At 38.7% G+C, this 21313-nt stretch overlaps 1 protein-coding gene and 1 pseudogene across 1 annotated transcript; both read right to left on the minus strand.

The window, feature by feature from the left end:
* Window positions 1-720: 720 nt before the first annotated feature.
* LOC107811165 (glutaredoxin-C9-like) lies at window positions 721-1110 on the minus strand. Its single transcript, XM_016636042.2, has one exon. The coding sequence runs from the start codon at window positions 1108-1110 to the stop codon at window positions 721-723; it is 390 nt and encodes a 129-aa protein (XP_016491528.1).
* A 1543-nt stretch (window positions 1111-2653) lies between these two features.
* LOC107811160 (MLO-like protein 6) overlaps window positions 2654-21313 on the minus strand; it is a 71796-nt pseudogene continuing 53136 nt past the window's right edge.

Below are 21313 nucleotides of genomic sequence, written 5' to 3' on the forward strand. Positions count from 1 at the left end.
ATTGCAACCGTTGCCATATATACGTAGATATAACGCTTGTCCAAAAAGAATATGTCTATAGAGCAACGGTTCGTTAATTAACTTTCTCGCTCTATTTTTTATTTCTTTTTTCCTTGTTTCTTTTTCTTTTTCCCCTCCTTTCTTTTCCGCCGTCAATTATAACTCATGTGGATCAGCTTATTGCGAGGCAGCAAAATTGTATCCAAATTTTTTCTTTAGTCCACTTTGGATTCCTTTATAACAAATTAAGTGTCAAAGTAGACTCACGGTAAATGGGATTATATACAAAATCTACATAGTGACATATTCCTAACTTTGACACTAACAACTGATCTTCATGGATTGGCATTAAACTTCTCATTAAAATTCTAAGAACTTATATTTTTGTATTCATACAATTGTTTTCCAACCGAAATAGTTAATGCCTTATTTGATCGTTAACTGTGTACTTTAATTTTCGCCTTTTTCCTCTTGTTTGGAATGTTCATGCTAACATGAATTTTAATGTCATCTCATGACCAAAAAAGAAGTTCTTAATTAGTGAGGAAAAATGGTGGTGAGGAACTGCAAAATACACCACATTAAGGATTACTCAAAATCATAGAAAGATAAAAATGGATATTCTTCTTCTCTTTGCTTTTTTTTTTTGTTACCACCCAAAAGATTCCTAGATTTTTTGTCAATAAACACGAAAGACAGAGAATTAAGAATGAGTAAAAGTCAAAGCCATAAGGCTCCAGCTTTTTTAAGCAAGGGAACTAATTCACCCGAAATGTGAGTCTCCATCACTCTTTCTACCCCTCCTAACAATTTCCCTCCTACAAACACCGCCGGCAACTTCTCCTGACCGCCGCCACCGTCAATTCTCGACAGCTCCTCCAACACGGCGGCTTCTTCCTCTGCATCGATTTCGAAAATAGTAGGGTTTACTCCCAAACCCAGCAGCAAATGCTTCACGACAAGGCACATGCAGCACCCACGTGTGGCTACCACGATTATCGCATTTTCCGCGACCAAGTTCGCCAACCTCGTATTCATGTTACTCTCACTAGGCTGTGATCCACGACTGGTGGAGCCGCCGCCGTTCTTGGTGGCGGAGGAGGAGCTCATGCCTCCGCTTCCGCTGCCGCTGCCTGTAGGGGTAGTTTGATTCTTGGTATTGATAAATGGCAGGACCGAGGCCGAATGAAGGGGGAGAGGGAAGTGAGGCGCAGGTCAGAGTGGAATATATACAGTTGGAAGCGGGAGACTAACGTCAACGGCTGTGATGTAATAGTGGGCGTCACACTTACTATTGCCTACGTGTAAAATACGTCACAAACTACTTTTCTATTCCAATTGACTACTTCATTTGATTGTGATGATCACTTTTAGTAGCTTTTTGTTTTACCCAAAATAATTTTGATCCAAAATAAGTTTTACTTTAAAAAATTGGAGCATTCACTTTACTTACGTTGGAGTATTCCCTAATAACAAGGTACAATCGGAAATGCATATGGATTTAATTTATAATACTAATAATCACGATATTAGTAAATTTTAATTTTAACATGTGATAACACGTTAATTATTAGTTTTTTCAAGTTACCTGCTAGTATTTATTAAAATTTACTTATAATTACCTAATAAGTAATCTAATTGTATAATTATTTTTCAACCAACAAATCCTTCTTTTATGACAAGAATAAATTTGACTAATATTAATATCACCGCCAAATTCCTTTTTCTCCATGTCGGCTGTTAGATTTTCTTCTATCATAATTAACAGAGAAAGATCGAAATCTAGCTGGTCATAAATATTTAAGAAATCTAGAGATTTCAAAGTTTTAATACTATGATTTGCATATTGCACGCTGGGATGGTGTAGGGATATTGTCCTGCATCTCTTTTCGCATCTTATAATTACTCGGTCAGGAGTAAATTGATTTTTATGACATTTTCAGTTATCTTATGTACAGAGACTTACTAACATGAGACATATATATAAACAAGATGAGATTCGAAATTATATGTTCAAGTCAACTTTAAATGTGAACACACAGAATTATTTGAGAAGTGCTCTTAACAAATTAATCAGATTATTTATGTATAAGATCATAGCACGTCGATTACATGATTTTCAACAATCAGGGAAGAAACTAGCTAGGCTCTATGTAGACCACCTCAACTTTCTTCACAATTCAAAACCAAATATGTTAGAATGGACTCAGTCGGTCCTTATTATTATCAATATATATATATATATATATATATATATATATATATATATATATATATATATATATATAGAATCAGAGGCGGATGCAGGATTTGAAACTTATGGGTTCGGAATTTTAAATCTTTTAAGTTATTGAGTTCTAAATTAATAATTTATACATGCTCAATGAATTTCTTAAGACAAATACATGGTTTGAACGAAAGCTACTGGGTACGGCCGAGCCCGTAAGTTATACTCTCCCTCCGCCACCGTAGAGAATCATGTATATATAGCGTAAAGGGTAATAGTCATCTATCCTTCTAAATGGGCACTTAAATTTCTTATATACTAGCAAAACAATGTTCCCATCAATATAATCAATTGGAGAAGAAAGCATACTTAAAGTTCAAGATAAATATAAAACAAGTTGCCTAGCTCTTTAAATCTTCATTATTTTCAAATGGGAGTGTCCAAAGAAGTTCTAAAAGATGGTGGAATTTCCAAAGACACTGCAGTATGCACCAAAAGATGGTGACATATCCAAAGAAGTTGATGCCAAGTAATTACTATTTCTTTGAGCCAAGTTTTTCTTTGCTTGTGCTTGCCATCTTCTTAGCCCTCTAATCATCCCATCAGTGAAAACACACTTTTTAATTTTAGTTCACATCTGTTCCAAAAGAAAAGGAAATTATACACAACTTAATCAAATATTAGCTTGAAAATTAAAATTAATTTTTTTTTTTTTACTTATACGATAGAGTGGGTTGGTTTGTCATTTGTCAATGTATCTATGAACCTGGGAGACGAGAGCATATAAAGGCAGTGTGACATATCCACAAAGGAAATGTACACAATCCTTGTGACAATGTCTACTGTATTTCGATGAAAGCAAGAATCCAACCCATACGTGTACTGCTCAAAATAACAACCAAAACCAAATTAATTACTACACTAGCTAATTAATTAAAAATTGTGCTTAAGAATCCTAAAGGAAAACAATTAGAGAAATTTAAGTTGTATTGTGGTCCAAAATCATGGAATCAGATTGTAAAGAAGCTACAATGCGTGTCATTACAGTTAAACAAATATAATGTCTCATATAAGGTGTACAACAACAACAAACCCAACATAGTCCCACAAGTGAGGTTTGGAGAGGTTAATCATACGTAGCCTTACACTTACCTTGTGAAGGTAAAGATATTGTTTCCGATAGACCCTCGGTTCAAGAGAAGCATATCAGGTGTACTATAAATTTATTTAACGCGGTTTATAAAAGTCCTTAACCATACAGTGGCTTAAATTTTTTTGATGAATGTCAAGAAGCTTACCGTGGTCCACGTAAAGAATGCCAACTTGATAAGTTATGTGCCTTTTTGTGTTTTGATGATCTAACAAGCTTTATGATAAGAACCAGATCGTAAACTTGTTACACATCCTCAAAATGCTCAAAAATAACAAGTCTCAAGTCGGGCACACGTTCCAACAACTAGAATCAAAGAAACGATAGAGGGAACATATGGACATCAGTTCCCTTGCTAACTGTACCAGTCAACTCCCCACAGCTGTAAAGTCGCTGTAACTGTTCCTCTGCACACACACAACAATGCAAACAGTGCATCACTCACTTTATCGGGAATGCCATGTACCAGATATTTGCTTGCATCATCCAAGTGACATAACTTGGATACTATTAACATGAAGCAAAGGAAAAACACACACTCACACATCTAAAAATCAATTGAGTTTCCTCTCAAGTGTGTTGCCATCTTGCAAGTGACTTCCAGGCTTCAAGAACAAAGAAGAAACAAAACGAAGGACCAGTTTCTAACACTGTGTTATTATATGTCCTTAGTTGTATTGTACTTTTGTTAAAGTAATCTACTTGTAATTCCTACTTATCTTAGTTAGAAGCATTGTGTAGAAAACCATTTGTAAAACCATAAACCTTGTATTTGTGTCTTGGCTAGAGTTAATTGAGTTGTGAGATTTGTAATAGAGTTATTACAAAGAGGCTTGTAATAGAGTTATTACAAGTGAGTAAGGGATTAAGAGTTTAATTCCTAGGCTACAACAGGTTGTAATCTGAAGTTGCTCGGTTAGTGAAGTTAAAATCTTATGAGTGTAGGTCATGGTTTTTAATCCCGTGAGCTGGAAGTTTTTTATGTAATACTCTGTTGTGTCATTTACTTATCTCTTATTGTGTGTTATGTGGGAACTGATAGAGAACCAGGTTCTCTATATAGTTTTGTGAACCCTAAGCTTCCATCAATTAGTTTAAGAGCAATCTCTTTCTATCAGGCTAACACCTAGAAAGGATCCAAATGGATACTCCACCAAACTTTGAAGAAGGTCAATCAACCTACAGACCACCAAGATTCAATGGACAATACTACGGATGGTGGAAGACAAGGATGCATGATTTTATCATGGCTGAAGATTCAGAGCTCTGAGATGTTATCTGCGATGGACCCTTCGTTCCCATGAAAACTATTGGCAAGCCAGTAGTGACAGTTCCAAAGACAAGGAAGGAGTACAACGATGCTGACCGAAAATCCATAGAGAAGAACTTCCGAGCAAAAAAGATCCTCGTATATGGTATTGGACCAGACGAGTACAACAGAATCTCTGCATGTCAATCTGCCAAGGAGATCTGGGAAGCTCTCCAAACAGCACATGAGGGAACAACTCAAGTCAAGCAGTCAAAAATCGACATGATCACCACTGAGTATGAACTCTTCACGATGAATGATGATTAGTCCATTCAGAACATGCACACTCGATTCACCTCTATCATCATCGAGCTCCACTCTCTAGGAGAGATCATTCCAAGAAACACACTTTTTAGGAAAATACTTAGTGTATTACCTGGTTCCTGGGAAAGCAAAGTAAATGCTATCACGGAGGCAAAGGATCTGGAAAAATTGACCATTGATGAACTCGTTGGTAATCTGAAGACTAATGAAATGAAGAAGAAAAAGGACCATGAAAGTAGAGATCCCAAAAAGGAGAAGAACCTAGTCCTCAAGGCGATGCTGACATGGCCTACCTGACGAAGCGATTTCAGAAAATGGTTCGCAGGAATGGAGGCATTCCAAAAAGGGGTAGCTACACCAAGCCAAGAGGTTATGACTTATATCATAAATGTGGGAAGCTAGGACACTTCATCAAGGACTTTCCTCTCCTCAAGCAAGATCAGTACAAGTACAACACAGACAAGGCAGACAAGAGGAACCCGATTCCCGACAAAAGATTCAAGAGAAAAGATGTTACTGACAATGTTGTGAAACAAGCTCTTACTGTATGGGGAGATTCTTCTAGTGAATCTGGAGAAGATGATGAACAAAGTGACACCTCCATGATGGCAGTTGAAAGTGAAGCAGCTGAATATGACACTATCTTTGCCCTGATGGCAAAATTAGACGATAATGAAGCTGATGATGATGATGATGATCAAAGAAATTTGAAGTCTTACTCTCAGAAAAAGCTTATATCTTTGGAAAATGTTTTAATTAATGCTTATCATAGTCTTATAAATGATAAAAAAAATGCATTAACTGTGGAACTAGAAGAGATAGAACATGAGATAGATGATCTGGTAGTTGTAGTGGTTGACCTAAAAGAAACTATCGAGGTTCTAAAGAAAGAAAAAAATGTAATGACTGAAAAAACTGAAAATGTAGAACATGAGAGAGATGACATGTTAGTAGTAGTTGTGGATCTAAAAGAAAAAACCGAGGAACTAAAAAAGTGAAACAGTTCTGGGAACAGCCAAAAGGGAAAAGAAGTTGCAAGTGAGGCACACATTAATCTTGAAAATGAACTCAAATCTGTGAAATCTAGTCTGTGTGCTGAACTTGAAAGAAACACACAACTTCAAAAAGATCTAGGTAGAGTTAAAAATGACCTAGAAAAATTTCTAAAGTGAACCTGGTCCTCTGATACAATCACTACCATGTATACAAGCATGGTGGGAACGTGTAGAGAGTCGGGTGCCAAAAGGAAAGGACTCCCTACAATCCGCATAGCAAGTATGTTACTGTCCCTGATAACTGGCCTTGCACTCACTATGGCAACACTGGACACTTTAAAGAAAACTGTAAGGCTAGAATACAGTCCCAACACAAAAACAAGATTTTTGTTGAAGAGGTAACTAGTGCCAAGGAACCTGTTTCCTCCATTAAAAAATGTGTATTGCCTCCTTGGACAAAAAGAAGTTTAATTCTCTATTTTCCTCACTACAAGGGACCCAAACTTGTTTGGGTTGGGTTTCTAAGCCTAATCCTTGATTTTCTTGTGCAGAGAGCAGTGCAAAAAAATATCCAAAAATGGTATATGGATAGTGGCCGCTCTAAGCATATGACTGGAAGCATTGATGATTTTCTTTCATTCAAAGCCCTGCAAGGAGGGAGTGTGTCCTTTGGCAATGGCAAAAAGGGATACATTTCGGGAGTAGAAAGAATTGGGAAGACGCTCACTCATTGAATTAAGAATGTGTACTACGGGAATGGCTTGAGATATGGCCTACTAAGTGTCTCTCAAATCTTCGACAAAGGAAACGAAGTTGAATTTTTTTATCAAAAACCTACACAGTCACAAATCTCGTGACTGGTGAAGTGGTTATGTTGGCAAAAAGATTTAAAAATATCTATGTTGTTGATTTTGAGTCCTTGCACAATGGGGATCTTATATGTCCGAGTGCTGTTGATGATGATGCTGTGTTGCGGCATAGAATATTGGAACATGAAAGCTTTTCATTGTTGAACAAGTTGGTCAAGAAGGACCTGGTCCATGGGCTGCCCAAGTCAAGGTTCAAAGATCACAAGGTGTGTGATGCTTGTATAAGAGGAAAGAAAGTTAGGTCTTCTTTCAAGCCCAAGAATAAAGTAAGCACCTCAATGCCACTTGATGTTATCCATATGGATCTATGCGGACCTATGAGGGTGCCAAGTAGAGGATGAAAGAAGTACATCTTTGTCATAGTTGACGACTACTCCAGATTTACATGGACCTTATTTCTCAGAACTAAGGATGAAACCTTTCCAGTCTTTGTTGCATTTGTGAAGTAGATTCAAGTGAAGATGAGCCAAATTGTTATAAGTATAAGGTCCGATCATGGCACAGAGTTCGACAATGCAAAATTAGACGAATTCTGTGCTGAAAATGGCATAAGTCACATTTTTTCAGCTCCCAGAACACCCCAATAAAATAGTATTGTGGAGAGGAAAAATAGAACTCTTCAAGACATGTCAAGAACTATACTAATTGACAGTGGCATAGCAAAAGGTTTCTGGGCAGAGGCAGTCAACACTGCTTGCTACTTGGTGAACAGGTGCATGATCAGGTCCCTCCTGAAAAAAACTCCATATGAATTGCTAAACGGAAGGAAGCCCAAGCTAACTCACCTAAGAATGTTTGGATGCAAATGCTTCGATCTCAATAATGGTAAGGACGCTTAAATTTGACGCCAAAAGTGATGAAGGAATCTTTCTTGGATATTCCTCACAAAGGAAAGTATACAAGGTCTTCAACAAAATCTCTCAATGTGTTGAAGAAAGCATACATGGAATCTTTGATGAACCACACCACCGATGTAGGGAAAATTCACATGATAAGATTGATCAAGACAAACAGAAGTTGAAGGATCCTGGAGAAGTCACTGATATGGAAAATGGAAAGGCATAATTGATGAGCCAATTCAAGGAATTCAACGAAGAAAATACAACAGAACCCTCACTTGGTGCAGAAGAACCTGGTTCCTCCATCACAATAACTGAAGCAGAGGATAAAGTTGCTGATGTCGTGCAAGAAACTCCTGATACTGAGTAGAGAAGTGGTACTCACCCATCCATAGATGCCACCAATGGATCCCATTCTGAGGAACCTGGATCTTTCCACAATGAGATTCAGGTGTCTAACTAGAAGCATAAAAGTTCACATCCTCTCCAAAATGTGATCACTCCTCTTTATTCAGGAATTCTAACCAGATCAAAGATAAGAAACTGGGTTGCCTTCTCAGCTTTCCTTTATCAAATTGAGCCTAAAAATATCAAGGAAGTGTTGAAAGATTTTGACTGGATTACTGTTATGCAAGATGAACTTCATCAATTTGAGAGGAACCGTGTATGGCACCTAGTCCCTCGACCCTCAGATATAACAGTCATAGGAACCGGGTGGGTATTCAGAAACAAGCTTAATGAATTTGGGAATACAACAAGAAATAAGGCCAGGTTAGTAGTTCAAGGCTGCAATCAAGAAGAATGGATCAACTATGATGAAACTTTTGCTCCAGTTGCTCGAATGTAAGCCATCAGAATTCTCATTGCTTTTGCATCTTATATGGAATTCAAATTGTTCTAAATGGATGTCAAAAGTGCATTTCTGAATGGATATTTAAAGGAAGAACTCTTCGTCAAACAACCACCTGGGTTTGAGTGTCATGAACATCCTGAACATGTATTCAAACTTGACAAGGCATTATATGGACTGAAGCAGGCCCCTCGTGCATGGTATGAAAGGTTGTCCAAGTTTGTTTCTTAAAAATAGTGTTACAAGAGGAAAAATTGACAACACCCTATTTCTGAAGAAACGGGGAAGGAACCTGCTCATTGTGCAAGTTTATGTTGACGATATCATTTTTGGTACAACAAATTACTCCTTATGTGAGGAGTTTACAAAGCTTATGGGAAGCAAGTTTGAAATGAGCATGATGGAGGAATTAAATTTTTTCTTAGGGTTGCAAGTTAAGCAAACCCCTAAGGGAATGATGATAAGCCAGCAGAAGTACATTAAAGAGCTCCTGAAGAGAGTTGAGATGGAAAGTTCAAAAACCATTGATACTCCTATTACCACTACCACCCGTCTGGACTTGGATGAACTTGGTTCTCCTGTGAACGGAACCATGTACAGAGGCATCATTGGTTCACTCTTGTATCTTACAGCTAGTAGACCTGATATTGTATTCAGTATGGGAGTATGTACTAGATTTCAATCCATTCCAAAGGAATCTCATCTTAAAGCTGCCAAGAGGATTCTAAGGTATCTTAAAGGAACGGATGACATGGTTCTCTACTATCCTTTAAGGGATAATTTCAATTTAATTAGGTATATTGATGCTGATTATACTGGTTATCTGGTGGATAGAAAAGTACATCTGGCATGACACATTTTTTGGGATCATGTTTGATTTCATAGGGTACAAGGAAACAAAACTCTGTGGCTCCTTCAACTGCAGAAGCTGAGTATGTGGCAGTTGCCTCTTGTTGTGCTTAATTATTGTGGATCAAGCAACAACTGGAGGACTTTGGTGTATTTTCTGATTGCGTTCCATTACTGTGTGATAATACCAGTGCTCTAAACATGACAATGAACCCGGTTCAGCATAAGAGAACAAAGAATATCGATGTACGACATCATTTTATCAAAGACAATGTTGAAAATGGTCTTATCTGCATGAAGTTCTGCAAAACAGAAGACCAAGTAGCAGATATCTTCACCAAAGCACTGAGCAGAGAGCACTTTGAAAAGAATCGATTGGCACTAGGGTTGATAAAATTAAACTGAGCAACCTGGTCCCTCAATGATTGGCTATAAAAGAAATGAACAGGTAAAACAACTAAAAAGTATTTTTGGCAAGTTCTAACTCATCTTTATACCGTTACAGGTAGACATGCATGACAACTACAGAGCAAACAAGCAACTAATGACATTACATATATGTAAAAGGATGAGGCTCACATTTACAAAATTAAGTCAGGGAACCCGGTTCCCTTGTACTTTCATGCACGTTTTTAACGACTATAAAAGTGCCACGTCATTTAAAAAATCAGTCTTTATCTCTCATTTCTTTAGAACTCAAACGTCACACATGTTACCAAACGACCCGTCTACCCAGTAATTCATGCCCGTTTTGTAATCGGTCCCTCACTTCCTCTAAATAACCCCCAAACGTTGTCTCTTTCCTCACTATTCACATCAAAGTCAAAAATTCCCTTTTCTCTCTTAAAGCAAACACTCTTACTCTTGTGTCCTCACTTCAAATCTTCACTATGTCTGAGAACTTCAAAGTTTGAGTCCCCTTTGTCACCCAGTCAAAACCCCATACCATACCAATAACCACCTACTACTTCCTCTCCAACCCAATTGAATTCTAGTTCTCACCGCAGTCATAAGTCTCAGAACCATAAACGTTTCATTGCTGCAACCTCCCCTTCTGCCTCCAAAAACCAAATGGCAGAAGGCAAAATAGTAGATGGAGACGAGGGTCAGGAAGTTTCTAGTCAGAATATTAGGGAGAGTTCTGAAGCCCAACAAAGTGTGTTTTGTAGTAGTGAAGACTCAGCATCGCCCGTTTCAAGCTTTGATCTGAATATTGCCAATCCTACAGGTAATGTTCCTCTTGTATCCTCTGATTCTACCTTGGGGGTGAATGAACAAGAAGCCATTGAAAATAAGTTACTAATCGTTGTAGATGGAGGTTTGGTTAGTGGGTATGAGCGTGAAAATGAGACCATTGGGTCTCAGGGGGAAGGTGAAAGCTATAAGGATGAGGGTAAGGAACTGGTGCCCTCTGAAAATTTGTCACCTATCAGTACTACTGGGGAACCAAATGAGGGACCTGATCCCTCAGCCCAAGAGGATCCCTCTGCTCCTACTTGGAATGAAACTCCTTGCTCCTGAAAAGAGCCCCAGGTTAGTACTGATCCTGCTCCTTGTCCTCACTTTGATGTTGAGCTGTTAACCATTGTCTTTCCTGAGATGAGATCTCTATCTGAAGAGGAAAATAAAAACAGTGAGGATGTCTATGACAATGTGTCTGTAGCAATCTTCTTTGCGTCTAGGGTAGAAGGGCAGTTCCCAAAGAACCCACTCCTAAAAGACCCACTACTAGGTTGCAAAAGAAGGAATCCCTTGAATCTATTCTGAAGAAAAACAAAGATGAGAAGAAAATAAGGAGGCTGGTGAAAGGGGGAAAGCTGGTGAATGAGCAATAAGTGCCTATAACACTTGTTGTTAATGTTGACTATGAAGAGGTGAATGAGGAACCTTCTTCCTTAATTCGTAAGTCCTTTAAGTGTGATTCCAAAGCCCAGGAGAGAGCTATTTGTGAAAGCTGTGGAAGTGAAAAATATTGAGGTAGACAGGTCTGGTGAAAATGTATCTGAAAAGTCTGGTGAAAATGTGTCTGAAAAGTCTGGTGAAAGTTTGTCTGAGAAGTCTGGTGAGAAATTGTCTGAGAAGTCTGCAAAAAAAGAGAAAAGTGTGAGAAAGTCTGTGAAATGGAAGAAAACCTAAGAAAATGGAGGGTACTGCGGGGAAGAACATTTCCCCCTGACATTCTTGATATGAAAGGAATGCTTCAAGTGGTTGATATTTGTGAGTTTCAAAAGTGGACACACTTGTTCACCAATGAGAGCCCCAAGGTGTATGAGGAAGCGGTGCGTAGCTTCTACGCAGACATGTTCACAGTGGAAGATGATAACATCTGCTTGAAGGTCAATAGAGTAGATTTTGTGATAGACGAGGCTGTGTTAGGGAACATTTTGGGAGTGCCTACTGAAGGGATCTCATCCATTGAGGGGACTTGTTCTCCCAATTTCAGAAGTTCCATTCTGAAGGATGATGTTGTGCAGCAAGGGAACGGGGGTACAAGAAGGCCCTCCTTCGAGTGTATCAATTTTTTTTGAGATGGTGAATAAGGTCTTGCTTCCCCGTGCGGAAAGGCGTTTCATTACTTCAAAAGCAGATCTATTCCTCATGAAAGCGCTGGATGCCTACACCACTATCAATATGCTTGGTCTGATGATAGAGCATATGAAGAAAGTGGCAGACTTCAAGGATGGTAATCATGGTTTGCCCTATGGGTTCCTCCTCACTAAGGTTTTAAAATTTTTCAAAGTCCCCTTGGGAAAAGCAAAAGTGGGAACACGCAAGTAGACCTTCTCAAAGACCACCTTGGAGGAATGTGAGTGCATTGATAAGAAAAGAGGGGTTGGCATCAATTACACTATCTCTCAATTGATTGATGCTCAAAATGCTACAAATGAGGATATAAGGAGGTTGAATTCACGGAATGCCGTTCTTGAGGGCCAGCTTAGTCAGGCCCATTAGGCACCTGGTTTCAGTAGTGCACAAGGTACAGAGTTGCTCGCCTGGGCAAGAAAAATACAGATCTCAAAAAATAGGTCGAGGACCTGAAGGAGCGGGTGCTTAGCGAACAAGTGTCTGCAAATGCTCGAATGGATATTCTCCTCAGAACACTTGCCTCCTCATCCCTGCCTCCTCCTTCTAGTGCTCCTTGAAGCAGTTCCCTTCCCAGTATCCAGTTAAATATTGTTTGTCCTACCTTGGTCCTCCTTTTTGTTATTTTTGTGGCTGGTACTTTTAAGTTGTTTTTTTGTGAATGATTATGTAACAATGGTACTACTATTTCTGTTCTCCTTTCCTTCATAATTAATGAGCATCTTGTCTTTTTGCTATGCATGTTATACTCTTATGCTCTATTTTTTGCCACACTTGTGTTCACACAAGTGGCATGAGTTAAACATGCTGGACTTCTTTTTTGCTTATTACTTATGATTAATCTTTTTTATGATGCTAAAAAGGGGAAGAAGATTGAGAGGGGGACGAAGGGGGAACAGGTTCTCTCAGGGGGGAATACCGAAAATATTGTATGGTGATCTGGTTCCCAGGGGGAACTTCAATTATAAGTTTGTCATCATCTAAAAGGGGTAAATTGATAAGTTATGTGCCTTTTTGTGTTTTGATGATCTAACAAACTTTATGAGAAGAACCAGATCGGGAACCTATTATACATCCTCAAACTGCTCAAGAGCAACAAGTCTCAAGTCGGGCACAAGTTCCAACAACTAGAGTCAAAGAAATGACAGATGGAACAGATGGGCATTAGTTCCCTTGCTGACTATACCAGTCAACTCCCCACAGCTATAAAGTCACTGCAAATTTACTTTGCACACACGCAACAATGCAAACAGTACAACAGTCACTTTATGGGGAATGCCTTGTACCAGATATTTACTTGCATCATTCAAGTGACATCACTTGGATACTATTAACATGAAGAAAAGGAAAAACACAAAATCGCACATCTAAAAATCAATTGAGTTTCCTCTCAAGCGTGTTGTCATCTTGCAAGTGACTTCCAGGCTTCAAGAATAAAGGACAAACAGAACGAAGGACTAGTTTCCAGCACTATGTTATTATATGTCCTTAGTTGTATTGTACTTTTGTTAAAGTGATCCACTTGTAATTCCTACTTAGCTTAGTTAGAAACATTGTATAGGAAACCATGTGTAAAATCATAAACCTTGTGTTTGTGTCTTGGCTAGAGTTAGTCGAGTTGTGAGCTTTGTAATAGAGTTATTACAAAGAGGCTTGTAATAGAGTTATTACAAGTGAGTGAGGGATTAAGAGTTTAATTCCTAGGTTACAATAGGTTGTAATCTAAAAATTGTTCGGTTAGTGAAGTTTGAAATCTTACGAGTGTTAGTCGTAGTTTTTAATCCCATGAGGTGGGAGTTTTCTACGTAAAACTCTGTTGTGTCATTTACTTATCGCTTATTGTGTGTGTTCTGTGGGAATTGATAGAGAACCAGGTTCTCTATATAATTTGGTTGACCCTAAGCTTCCATCATAACTGATAAGAGCTCTGAAGTTTTTCCAAAACTAACAAATTAATTGAGAATTAGTAAACATATGATTTATTTTAAAGTAGAGAAGTTATGACCATTTTAAAGAATTTGTTTTGAATCGGACTTTGTTGAGACCCAAAAGAATCATAAAAGTACCTGAAAAAGGACGAAGTGCATGAGATGGAGAAGCAGTTTGGGTTTTCCAAACCAGAAGAAGTGATCATCATGTCTAACCACTAAGTTTCCTCAAACAACATTGACTTATAATTACTGTCTAAGCACATTTTTGTTATAATTCCTTGTAGCTTTGTTCCTAGCACCACTAACATCTTTTGTGGTTCAAGGAAATAAAAGAGTGTTGGTGAGCTTCATCTAATTACTCATTTTAAAAAACACCAATTAATTAACTTTTGGACAGTTACATATAATTATTTTTTAGATAACTTGATAGTGTAATTTGTTTCTTATACTGTTAGTGTGTAAAAGTTAAACGCCAGAAACACACAATAGAGTCTATTCTGTTCTTCTTTTCATTGACTTACCACTATAGGAATGAAAGGAAGCCAGTAAGTGCTGTGAAACACTGCAAAATAAACAAATAAATTAAATAAATATTGTTGACAATTTCGTCATAGTTAATAGATGTTTGTTGTGCAAATAAAAATAATGTTCAGTCTTTCTTAGGATTAATTGTAGATACAATACGGTGATATAAAAGGGAATGGCTAACTTTAAAAGTTAGGGGATACAACACAACCCCCCAGGTGTATTATTCTGTACCAAGTTCAGAATTAACATAATTAAAAATGTTTACTACAAGACCAAGTACAGTGATATTGGAATCTATAAATTTGATACGCTGGGATAGGATTAAAGATAGTTAATTTTACACTAATGGTTACAATAGCATGTGGAAAGAAGATTAATTAAAATCGTTAGCAACTTTAATCATTTTACCATTATTGTATCACAGGATAATTGACAAAATAAAATTATGTTTATAAGTTATTAAATTTGATACCATGTAGAGTAGCTTAAGAACTGCTACCATATGCACTGAAGAACATGAAGATCACAGAGAACGTCCAAATCCATGGGCTGCATCATCAACAAAGAAAAGCAAAAACATGTTTAATGTCCAGAAGTCATCTCCTTGAGTTTAAATCCAATATGAAAAAGAAAAAGTATTATTCCAAATAATATACTTACCTAATTTCCACCACCACTTTAAATTCTTTATCTAAAGCTCTTCTTATATACTTCTGAAAATCAAAGTTTGTTCCCTCTGCAAAATGGGCCTAAAAAAGAGGCGTAAAAACAAAACCCAGATCAAGAATTAATCTTAAAAAATTCGCTATATGATTGAACTATTTTGTTTTTCTTCATAAAATGACTTCTTTTTTGGGATTCTTTTGGAAAATAGTTTTTGATATTTGGTTGGAGAGAGAAAAGTACCTTTTGAGAAAAAGTATTTGCTCCTATTAATGATTGATCATAACGTTAGCAAATTAGATGGTGCTTTACGACTTGTTTGGATGATTGTTATGTATCGTTTCATAATATATCATATCATATTGTATTATATTGTATTGTATTGTACTGTGTCATTTTGATGTATATAGTTTTTGTATAGATTGTATTGTTTGTTGTCGTTTATCTACTAATAATATGAAGAATTAACTTGCAATATTACAAAGAAAAAATAAGGTACGTCATAAAATTATTATATAAAAAGGTATGATAAAAAATAAAATAAAATTATTTAATAACAAGGAAGGGCAAGATGAGAGAAAAACAAAAGGAAACGACGTGATCACACCAAATCAGTCGTTCCATAAAGTGACGCTTTTCGTTTATATAACGATGGATTTAACGATACTATACATTAGAGTTTAAGTAACATATTGGTGTATATAAGTGTTAGTTAGTTAGTACTATGGACCTTAGTGTACATATTAAAAGTTATGGTATGTTATAGTTGTTGTTAGGAAGTTAGTACCTAATTGTTAGTTAGGACTGTATATAGTCGGTTGTGATGATCCGATAAGTCATTAATAGTTTTAACCCTACATTCGGTGTTTCGAAAACCCGAATAGTTCTGTTTAGCCTTCCTCAATTTGCGTGCGCAGTCCGTGTCATTTTTTGAAAGGTTTTTATGTGAATAATAGACGAAAATGTGATATCGTGCTTTAAAATTCATCTGAGTTGACTTCAGTCAATGTTTTGAGCAAACGGAGCCGAATCAGTATTTTGACGGTCCCTATAGGTCCGTATCATAATTTGGGACGTGGGCGTATACCCGGAATCGAATTCGGAAGTCCTTAACTTGAATTATCGCCATTTGTTTAAAACTAGAAGTGTGAAGGTTTAAAGAAATTCTAAGTTTGACCAAAGTTTGACTTTGTTGATACCGGGTCCGGATTCTGATTTTTGAACCTGGTATAAGTTCATTACAATATTTATGACTTGTCTGTAAATTTTGGTGTAAAATGGAGTTGATTTGACATGATTCGGACGTCCAGTTGAAAAGTTACTTGTTCGTAAGTTTTATTGAAAATTTCATTCGTTTTGGTATTCGATTCGTAGTTCTAGGTGTTATTTTAATGTTTTGATTGCGCTAGCGAGTTCGTATGATATTTTTGGACTTGTGTGCATGTTTGATTTGGAGCCACGAGGGCTCGGGTGAGTTTATGATAGGCTTCAGAGTGCTTTTTCACTTAGAATCATAACTAGTGTTGAACTGTAGATCTCGCATTTGCGAGGTCTGGCTCGCAAATGCGAGCCTCGCTTTTGCGAATTACATTTCACATTTGCGAGCATGGGATGGCTGGGCAAGACTCGCAATTGCCAGGAAAAGTTCGCATTTGCAGACTAAACAATGATCGCATTTGCGATCTTAGAGTCGCAATTGCGGCTCGACAGTGTTAAAGCAGGCTTCACATTTATGAAGTAAAAGTGCGCAATTGCGGAGGCTGGGTGTTCGTAAATGCGAACAAATTATCGCATTTGCGACTACAACAGACTCAGTGACTTCTTCGCATTTGCGAAGGGTTGATTGCAATTGCGAACTATATGTCGCAATTGCGATAAATGTAGATGGGTAAAAGAAGGAAAAAACGGGATTTAGCTCATTCTTTCAAATTCTCAACCCTAAACACCTTAGAGGCAATTTTTCTAAGAGTTTTTCTTCCTAAATTCATTGGTAAGTGACTTTAATCTATTTCTTTTCAATTACCCATTATATTTCATAAGATTTCAATATCAAATCTAGGATTTTCATGGTAGGAATTAGGGATTTGGTTAGAATTAGGGAGTTTTATAAAATTGGGATTTAGACCTCGAATTGAGGTCAGATTTCGAACTAAATTGCATAACCGGGCTCGGATGTAAATGGGTGATCGGATTTTGGTCCAAACCTCGTGTTTTGACCAAGTGGGCTGAGGGTTGACTTTTGTTGACTTTTTCAATAATTATCTAAATCGAACCTCTTTCATTCGTGAGTAGTTTCTAAAGCTTATTTTGAATCGTTTGGTCAATAATTTGCTAGATTTGGTTGGTTTGGAGGCTTGTTCGAAAGGCAAGGCCATGGTTGAACTTTGAGTTGATTGCAAAGTGATGTAAGTATTGGGTCTAACCTTGATTTGAGGGAATTAGGAACCCTTGAGCTATGTGCTATATGAATTTTATGAGTAGCGGCGTATACGCGAGGTGACGAGTGTCTATACGCCGTCAATTACTTGTTTCCATGTCTACCCATATTTCATTAATTATAGAATTCTATGTCTTGATTGTTACATGCCTTAATTGCTTCCTATGCCTTAACGTGCTACTTGTCATTTATTATTCTCGTATTATAAATGTTAACCCCTTTCATGCTCACATGCTTAATTGATACTTGCCTTAATTGTCTTACTTGTACCCTTTAACTATCATATATTTGACTAGCCTTATTGTTCAGTATTAATTGTAGCTCTTTATGATTTGGTACGAGATTCCTTCTTAATTTGTAGCTTTCTTATTCGCTAATCATAGAGATTCTTGTGATCCGTGTTGTTAAATTGATTGCACTTATTGACTTATTTATGGATCGGGTTGTACGCCGCAACAAGAGAAATAAGGGAGGATTTATATTGATACGGTGGTATCGGGTTGCGCGTCGCAACAAGTGAAATAAGGGTGGATTGATATGGTGAAATAAAGGAGAATTATGATATTGACTCTGATTATATGGTGGGATCGGGCTGCGTGCCGCAACATCTATTTACTTATTATTATTGATATTTATATGGTGGAATAAGGGAGGATAGTGTTGTACGGTGGGATCGGGTTGCGCGTCGCAATAGTTTATGTGTTTTCTATTCCTTATTGTATTGTGTTGGTTTCGGTACTTCCGTACAAGATTCCAAGGATTTGGTAATTCTGGCATTTACTGGTTTTCTTTGAGGATTGAGTTATTCTCATGAGTTAACTGCCCTATTTCGTTTTCGTATTTTTCTTTCCTATCATTATTTTATATTGCGTACAAGTTATTGTAAGTGATCCGCCTTAGCCTCCTCACTACTTCGTCGAGGTTAGGCTCGGCACTTACAGAGTACACGGGGTCGGTTGTACTCATACCATACTCTGCACTTCTTGTGCAGATTTTGAAGTCGGTCCCAGCGACTGTCAGTAGATTGCTCGGGTTGACTATCGGTACGGAGACTTGAGGTACAACTGCTCGGTGTTCGCAACCCTGAAGTCCCCTTTTGCCTTACCTTAGTTGTGTATTTTCACTCAGACAACTTTACTTTCATTCAGACCTTTATCTGTATTATTTTAGTAGCTCGTGCACTTGTGACACTAGATTCGGGGTTGTATTAGATATTTCAGTTGTTATGATTTTCCTCACTTTACTTCAGAGTTATTTTAGTTATTTTAGCTTCTTTATTATTATTTAATCTGAATTGTTAAAAATGGATAAACTATTCTAACATTGGCTTGCCTAGCAAGTGAAATGTTAGGCGCCATCACAGTCCCGAGGGTGGGATTTTCGGGTCGTGACAAGTTGGTATCAGACCACTAGATTGCCTAGGTCTCACGAGTCACGGGCAAGCTTAGTAGAGTCTGGAGGATCGGTACAGAGACGTCTGTACTTATCTTCTAGAGGCTATGGAGTTTAGGAAAAATATCACTTCTTTCTTACTCTATCGTGCGATTTTATTCTGTCATTGAAGCTTGAACCCTTCTAGTCTTACGCAGAGCCCCCTGTAGCAGCTACGATTAGGGGAAGAGGTCGAGGCCGAGGTCGCGCCAGAGGTCGAGACCGAGGCAGAGCTCAGCCTAGAGCTCGAGCAGCAGCACCCACAATGGAGCCTCATGCGGATTTCGAGGAGGAGGTTCCATCTCAGACTGTACCTGTCGGACCAGCTCAGGTTTCGGAGGGGTTCATAGCCACTCCAGTACTTCAGGATGCCCTAGTCCGTTTAGTGGCCTTATGGAGAGTATGGCCCAGACCGGTACCTTTCTGGTGGCACCAGTTGTCTCTCGGGCTGGGGAAGGAGAACAAAGTCCCGCTACTTACACCCTGGTGGTGCATCTTCTGAGGATCTATAAGATTTTCTGGACCGTTGCCACGAGGTGTTGCGCAACCTGGGTATAATTGAGACCAATGGGGTTGATTTGCAGCATTTCAGATGACTGGTTCCACTCGGAGATGGTGGGGAGATTATATGTTGACTAGACCAGTTGGGTTGCCTGCACTTACCTGGGATCAGTTCTCATAGCTATTTCTAGAGAAGTTCATCCATGTCATCCTAAGAGAGGAGTACCGCAGGCAGTTTGAGCGACTTCAGCAGGAGGGTATGACTGTTACCCTGTATGAGACTCAATTTGTGGACTTAGCTCGCCATGTCACTATACTTCTTCCTACTGAGAAGGAGCAAGTGAGGAGATTTATTGATGGGCTCACTTACACTATCAGGCTTCAGATGGCCAAGGAGACATGGAGTGATATCTCCTTCTAGACGGCCAGTGATATTGCCAAACGTATCAAGTTGGTTTGTGCTAAGGAGAGGGGGTCGGTGTCAGATAAGAGGTCCCGTCATTTTGGTAGTTTCAGTGGTTCCTCATCTGGAGGCAAGGGTGCTTTTGATAGAGGTCATACTCCTAGGCCATTTCATTCAGCGTTTCAGGCATATCACTGTGCTTCAGGGAGTCGTGGTCCTTATGTGCCTTATTCTGGGCAGCCAATCTACAGTGCACCATCAGCTCCTAGCAATGCACCTCCGATTCAGAGTTATCACCGTGGTTATCCGGCCCGTTCAGGTGAGCTTCAGTTTCAACAGCCACAGCAGCAAGATGGGTGTTTTTAGTGTGGTGGTATTGGGCATATCAGGAGGTCTTGTCTGAGATTATTGGGTGTCATGCCACAACAGATTTCTCGTGCCATGGTTCCGGCACCGGTTGCTCCACCGCCCGCTCAGCCAGCCAGGGGCAGGGGTCAGGCAGCCAGAGGTAGGGGTCAGGCCGTTAGAGGTGGAGGTTAGGTCATTAGAGGTGGAGGCCAGCTAGCTAGAGGTCGTCCCAGATATGAAGTTCAGATTGGTGGGGGCCAGCCCCGATCCTATACTTTCCTAGCTAGGCCTGAGATCGAGTCATCTGATGTCGTTATCACAGGTATTGTTCCCATTTGCCATAGATATGTATTAGTTCTATTTTATCCGAGATCTACTTATTCCTACGTGTATCCTATTTTGTTTCATAACTGGTTATGCCTCGTGATTCTTTGAGTGCTCCTGTGTATGTGTCCACGCCCGTGGGAGATTCTATTATTGTAGATCGTGTCTATCGCTCGTGTGTGGTTACTATTGGGACTCTTGAGACTAGTGTAGATCTTCTACTTCTTGATATGGTAGATTTTGATGTTATCTTGTGTATGGATTGGTTGTTACCTTATCACGCTATATTGGACTGTCACACCAAGACGGTGACCTTAGACATGCCGGGGTTGCCTCGATTAGAGTCGAGAGGGACTTCTGGCCACTCTACCAGTAGAATTATTTCTCATGTGAAGGCTCGATGTATGGTTGAGAAGGGATATATAACTTATTTGGCCTATGTCCGTGATTCTAGCGCGGCGGTTCCATCCATGGATTTAGTACTAGTTGTTCATGAGTTTCCCGAGGTGTTTCCTGCAGATCTGTCGGGGATGCCACCCGACAAAGATATTGATTTCTGTATTGATTTGGCTCTGGGCGCTCAGCTCATTTCTATTCTGCCATATCGTATGGCCCTGCCAGAGTTGAAGGAATTGAAGGAGAAACTGCAAGTTTTGCTTGATAAGGGCTTTATTAGACCTAGTGTCTCGCCCTGGGGTGCGCCTGTGTTCTTCGTGAAAAAGAAGGATGGGTCGATGAGAATGTGTATAGACTATCGGTAGTTGAACAAAGTCACTATCAAGAACAAGTATCTGTTGTCGATGATTGATGAC

The sequence above is a fragment of the Nicotiana tabacum genome, chromosome 17 (assembly GCF_000715075.1).
Source record: "Nicotiana tabacum cultivar K326 chromosome 17, ASM71507v2, whole genome shotgun sequence".
NCBI classification, from domain to species: Eukaryota; Viridiplantae; Streptophyta; class Magnoliopsida; order Solanales; family Solanaceae; genus Nicotiana; species Nicotiana tabacum.

Coding starts and splice junctions, on each gene's coding strand:
- LOC107811165 (XM_016636042.2), bottom strand. CDS start 1,110: ATGAGCTCCTCCTCCGCCACCAAGAACGGCGGCGGCTCCACCAGTCGT.